At 39.4% G+C, this 6,660-nt stretch overlaps 1 protein-coding gene across 1 annotated transcript in view; it reads right to left on the bottom strand.

The window, feature by feature from the left end:
* Positions 1-2,630: 2,630 nt before the first annotated feature.
* LOC123949524 (protein NPAT) overlaps positions 2,631-6,660 on the bottom strand; it is a 52,148-nt gene continuing 48,118 nt past the window's right edge. Inside the window, exons 17-18 of the mRNA XM_046017042.1 lie at positions 5,442-6,579; positions 2,631-4,239 (exon numbers count right to left, since the gene is read on the bottom strand). Of these exons, the coding sequence (XP_045872998.1) occupies positions 4,162-4,239; positions 5,442-6,579 (1,216 nt within the window). The 3' untranslated portion in view covers positions 2,631-4,161. The remainder of the gene's footprint in view (positions 4,240-5,441; positions 6,580-6,660) is intronic.

Below are 6,660 nucleotides of genomic sequence, written 5' to 3'. Positions count from 1 at the left end.
AAATTTTGATGTTTTAAAGATGAAATCAGAACTAAATTCATTGCCTTAAATGCTTAGTGTTGTTTTAAGATTTTATTTATTTATTTGACAGAGAGAGAGAGATCACAAGTAGAGAGATGGGGAAGCAGGCTCCCTACCGAGCAGAGAGCCCGATGCGGGACTCGATCCCGGGACCCTGAGATCATGACCTGAGCCGAAGGCAGAGGCTTAACCCACTGAGCAATTCAGGCACCCCAAATGCTTACATAGTTTTAAAAGGAAAAAAAGCCACTGCTTCTCAGCCTTTTGGCTAAGATCACGTGTAAAAGGAAAAAAACCATTCAATTTAAAAAATTAAACATGAAAAAGAACTCTGAGGAAAAGAGCAAACATTAAGAATAAATGACAAATCAGTCAATCAGAAAAGTACAAAATTGTTAAATGTAACAGGTGATCTTGTCAGAAAATTAGTTTCTAAAGAGAACAACCAAGATTTAGGGGAAAAAATATATGTAATTCAGAAAAAAGCTCAAAGTCTGACTGGATCAATCAGCCTAGAAGAAATTTTGAGGAAAAAAAACACCTAAACTACTGCAGAAAAAGCCTGTCGGCTTCGATGATTTCATGGTGATTTTGTTTCAGGAATAGTCAGTTACCATTCTAAACAATCTGCCGCAGAATATGGAAATAAAAAAACCGGCACAGGGATCTAGCTGTGAAAATGCGTATGTTCCAGACATCGACCTAAATGCTCTGCATGCCTTGTCTTAACCATCAAGTGAATCCTCAAACAAGCACTATATTTACTATTCCAGTATTCAGATAAACTAGAAAGAGATGGTAAGTTCCAAATTCAATGAAAAACAAAAAACAAAAAACCTGGCATAAGCTTGAAACCAATTTCATTAGAAGTAAACATTTAAATAAATGTTGACAAATCAAATTAGTTATACTCAGACATCAGTAAGATTGCAAAGCACACAATATTAGAATTATTAATATAAAAACAAAATTCATGGATTTAATAAAAATATTTTAACTGATGTTAGAAGAGCACCTAATTAAGTTGAACAGATATTCCTCATGCAAATTCTTCAAACACTACAAACAAAATGCAACACTGTACTTAACATTCTCATTAAAATGAGGACTAAGACATGGAAGCCCACTTTGATCATTATTTGTTGTACTTGAAGTGCTCATCACCACAGTAAGAAGAAATGAAATTAGAAAATTATTCAGAGAGGATACATACTTAGTAAATAAAAACGAAGCATCAGGGAAACCATTAGCTCTAACAGAGCTCACTCAGTAAGTGGCTCAATTATAAAATAAAACCTAAAACAGATATCCTGCAGTCATTAACATGGTGTGTTGCTGGCACATCTTTAAAATGAGGATCGATGGAACAAACTTCCAGTTATAAAATAGGCAAGTCATGGAGATGAGGAGTATAGCAGAGGGAATACGCTTAACGGTCCTTTAAGAACGTCATCTGCTCGCAGACGGTGACTACCCTTCTTGTGCTGAGCACCAAGTCCCGTGTTAGAACTGTTGAACCGGTAGGCCGTATGCCTGAAACTAACATAACACTGTGTGTTATTATACTTCAGTTAAAAAAAAAAAAAGCCGACCACTGGAACAGACCGTGTCCGGAAGCAAACTCACACACAGTTTTTCAGCTCATGACAATGCTAACAGCGCAGTGAATTTGGGAAAGTCTTTCCAAGAATGGTGCCGGGTTAACTGGATGATCCATCAAAATACAAAAGGCTGAACAACAGAACTGCTGGAAGAAAAACGTGGTAAGACATCCAGACATCAGACAGCCCTCTGAAATAGGACTTGTATCTAGAAGACAGAAAGAACAGATACATGTCAGCAAGAAAAAAGGCAGGCGACTCCGGACAAAAAATGGCCAAAATAAACAAACAGATACTCCACAAAAGGAGACCCGGCCTCTAAACGGCCAAACGCATATGGAACGGTGTTCAGTTCTATCAGGAAGAACTACAGTAAACTGCATGACGGTGCCAACGGCGAAAATGAAAATACCAAGTACTGACTACGATGGAGAACAGACGGAACCTCCTTCCACTGCTGAGAGCAGCAGGTGTGAGAAAAACCACTCTGGATGATGGAAAAATCTGAACAGGGTTGAAGATCTACAACCCTTAGAGCCAGCAACCCTACTGAATATATATCCAACTGAGAAGTGTAACACATTCACCCCCAAAATGTACAAGTATATTCACCATTCTATTTCGAATAGCCCCAAACTGAAAAGAATTGTCCGTCGGTTATAAAATGGGTTAGCTGTGGTATGACACAATGGATAAACACCACAGAAAAACACACAGCATGGAAGAGGAGAGCCGAGTGACATACATGGGTGGATCTTGCAATGTGGAGCCAAACAGTTATAGAAGATTATTCTGCACGAATACAGTCATACTGTTAAAAAAAAAAAAAAAAAGCGGAAACTGTGGTAGAAGTCAGGATAATCACTGCCCTGGGAGGCAGCGGTTACTAAAGGAAGTAGGAGGGGATTCTAGGGTCCTGATAATGTGCTAGTCTCAATCTGGGTCATTAAGTGGATGTGTGTATATGCCAATATAAAGTAATTCAAACTTTTGCAGTTAATGAAAATATTTATTCAAACCTAACTGTAGTACAGTATCAAGTTGAGTTAAATAAACATTACGTGTATGATATGTAGTTCCTTAGGCATAGACCACTGCCAGATCACAGAAATTTTTAACAAGACATATTTCTGCAGTAAGGTTCAGCAATTACGACGTGATTTCCACACTGAGAAACAGGAGTAGGATGGATTTAAGTTTTTTAAAGGCCCAGTATAAAAAAAGGCTGAGGGAAACGACCCTTTAACAACATATACACCTGTAGAAAAAAATCCTTGATATACTGATATTTAACCAAACAGAAAGCACTTAAGAGAATATACTTTAATCTAGGCACAATCGGTCAGATATTAATGATAATTTCTGTTCTCATTTAAAGGTTTAAACCAGTTTTTCAACTTGACTGATGTGTGTGAGTCTGATACAGAGAAGGCACCTCTTTCATTCTCCTTAAGGACTTTTTGAGAGTAACTCTTTACAGCCTCTTAGGGGGCACAGAGACAGTGCACTGTATCTAAGTACAGATATAGTTACTTAGCCCAGCCCATTTTAGGAGAAACTAAATTAAAATATAAAACTATGATTTCTCTTTTTACATCTTTTGATGGACATGGCTTTCTAAAAGGATACCAGAAGATAATCCTCCGCACAAGCATTAACATAGAATACAAGATTTAAATTAAACGTGCACTGGTCATTGTTATGTACTAAGTTCTAGGAATTAGTGCAATTCTTCAAATCCCCAGGATATGGGAAAAAGTATATACATACCAAGACATCTCAACTACTACATGAACTTTGTATGGCTCAACAGTCTAAACATTTAACGTTCTGTAAAAGATCTTAAAAGTTATAAACAAAAGATCAGAACACTTAAAAATGGTTTACAAAATTCTCTTTAAAACAAAGAGACCAGAATGACCAGGAGAAACATGTTAAAGTGTGAAATTTCAGGAATATAATCTTTACTGCAATTATAAGAGGGGGTAATATTCACTCTGGGAAAACCCAAATTGTTCATTTCTGACCGCTCCACCATCAACTGCGGTTGTCATCATCTTTGTACTGCTCTGTGGCTGTCTTTACGTGTCTTGTAGGACAGTTACTGAAGGCAATTTTATCAAGAAAAGCATCATTTTTCCCCCCACACACAAATGAGAAACTACTCCAGACGAAAAAGCCTCAGGGATCACAAGAAGTCAAAAAACACAATGTAAGAACACTAGATTGATTTAACCTCTATTTCAACAAGATTTATACAATATTTACAATACATAATTGTCAGAGCTATACAGTTTTGCAGATTGGCTTTACTTACATTTCTGCAAATGTCTTTTTCCAAAATAAAAAATATACCAGGTTAATCTATTTACAAACTAGGAAGCTGCTTCAGAAACAGCATGATTCAGACATAAAGTGAAATTTCCGTACAAGGAAAGTGCAGGTCATGCTTTAGGTTCTGTCAGTATCTCATTCCCTACACTCATAGTTTAAGGGATATGAGTTTTAAACAGCTACTTTTCTTTTATGTTCAGAATATTTACTCATCATAATGCAATGATAACAAAAATTTGTCCACATCCATTCCAGCTGGAAATGAACTGGGTAGCTTCTTTTTCTGTCAAAAAAAAAAAAAAAAAAAAAGGGGGGGGGGAAGGAAAAGAAATAAAAAAAGAAAAGAAAGAAAAGAAAAAAAAAAGAAAAAATAAACCTAAGTTAACATATTGAACTCAAACAAGGCCAAAAAACTTTTACTTAGAACCTCGTATCATGTTCTTCCTATAACTACTAAAATTTCGCTAAAATTTTTAGTTCATTGGAATTTTAATTATACAGAGAAGTAGCAACACATTTTATAAATCCAAAGTTAATAAATTATACTTCAGTGGTATTTTAACATTAGTTTAGGGCAAAACACATTAAACAAATTCAGAGTTTGTGAATGCTGAGACAAGATAGGCCATGCTTTCTATGAGGGTGTCATTCTCACCAAACCATAGTAAGTCTCAGAAGCTTTCCTCACTACAAGTAACAGGTACCGTTCCGGCCCCAGACGTCTTAGGAACACTACGTTTACTCCGTCCAGCCTCAGGTCAAGCGATGCAGCTGAGCCCCAGAGGCTCTGGGCTTAACCACGACCACAGAAGCAGTAAGCAGGAGATGTGGGGTTCAAGCCCAGGCTTGCATGGCATCAAAGCCACAGATCTTTCCCGGATACTGGACTTGCCATAAGACATGTTAAACACCTTTCTTTTTATTCAGTTCACTTACTAAGTGGCTAAATAGGTTTAGGAAAAATGGGTTTTGGTTTTCAAAGCGATCCCTGCACTGTCTTCCTACAGATAGCCACGCTCAAAGAGAAAAAACAGGTAAATGTAGCTTTTACACTGCTCCAACATATTAACGTCTCTAAGAGCCAATGGAAGAGATGGCAGGACATTGAAAAACCCCAAAAGGTAGGAGTTGCAAAGTTGTTTTTTACGTGGTAATTCCACACACAGCAGTGGCTTCCCAATCTTTCATGGCTTATGTCATTCTCCCAAAACACTTGGGTCCTACCAGGACAGAAACAAAAACCTGCTTTCCCCAAGGCAATGCCTTAGCAATTGTTTTGCAAGCGCTTCATTTCCCCTAGACAAATTCTGCGTACCACACCGGCTGAGACACAATGCTACAGAATACATTTTGTCAGTCAGGACTCAAAGCCGTCTTGACCGGAGTGTCCGGTCAGGTAGCTGCGGCAAAAATGCTGAGATCTCTAATGTGAGCACTGAAGGAAGGGCAAAGGTGTGGTTTTGAAATTAAGACTTTCAAACTTGCCTTAATTTTCTTCTTTTTCATTGGGAGTGATGAGTTTGCAAGACTTTTACTGGAAGCCCGAGAGGTTCGCTCATGTTCATCTAATTCCTCCATTTTCCGCTTTTTTGTGGTGCTCCTGGAAGAGGCTCGGAACTGCTGGGTGTTGTCTTTGAGAGGAGTTGTCGAGGCGGTCCTGGAGATGGCCGCTCTGGAGAGGATCATGAGCGTGTGCGCAGCCATGCTGACACTGTTCTCGCTCCCGGTCTCGCTGGCAGGGCTGCAGGCAGGCAGGTCTGGGGTGACAGGGGGGACCATCACCTTGGCTGTGCTACTAGAGGGGACCTTGATACCATCTCTCGGTTCCTCTTTAGGTCTGTCCCCCGCCCCTGCGCCAGGCGTCCGGGGCCCAGGCCCATCAGAACTCTCGGGGAGCCTCGCTACAGGGCTGGGCCACTGGCCATCCGGCAACACGTCTGTGGTAGGTTTGCTCAGGGCGTTCATCACAGAACTGGCACATTTAGTCTGTTCTTGTTTTGGATCCTTCACAGGTGCCCCTACTGAAATGGCATTTTTACTATTTGAGGATGTGCCTTGTTTTTTGGTTAGTTCTTGCAGTGAAGCTATGGTTTTCTCGTTCCGTAAAGCCCCATTTTGCTGTCCATTTGACAGTTTTGAAGTTTCTGGATTTTTCTGCCTTTCAACATCACTGCATAATTCATTCTCCTTATTAGCTGTTGCTTTATGGAAAGATTCAAGTACAATTTCTGTTGGTGAAGCTTTCTTTTCTAACTGGGTTTCTTTTATGGCGGTATGCCGGCTATTGGCAGTTTCTGATTTGGATAAAATCTTAGGCAAAGGAGGCCTTTCTCTCTCTCTTTTGAGAGCATTATTAGAAGGGGGTTTTAAGGTGGAGGACACAAGGGGTGACTCAAGATTAGGAAATGAAATGTCATTCCTTTCTTTGTTTTGGGACACCACCTTATGGTTCGTGCCCTGTGTAGTTGCCACAGGAGAAGTGATGCTGTCGAAACACAGCACACGTCTGTGGCTCTCCAATGGTTTGCTAGTTGGAACTATGCTCTCTAATGAGAAGGGAACCGTGATTTCTTCCAATTGTTTCCCAAGATCTGTGGCCATATTCTTGTCAGACACTTCAGTTCTGCAAAATAAAGAAATACATTTTAAGCAACATAAAGAAATCCTTGTCAGACGCTTTAGTTCTGCAAATGCGTAAGTAAAT

This window comes from Meles meles, chromosome 8, assembly GCF_922984935.1.
Source record: "Meles meles chromosome 8, mMelMel3.1 paternal haplotype, whole genome shotgun sequence".
In the NCBI taxonomy this organism is placed as follows: Eukaryota; Metazoa; Chordata; class Mammalia; order Carnivora; family Mustelidae; genus Meles; species Meles meles.
Note: the sequence above shows the minus strand (reverse complement) of the source record. Positions and strands in the feature narration are given on the sequence as shown.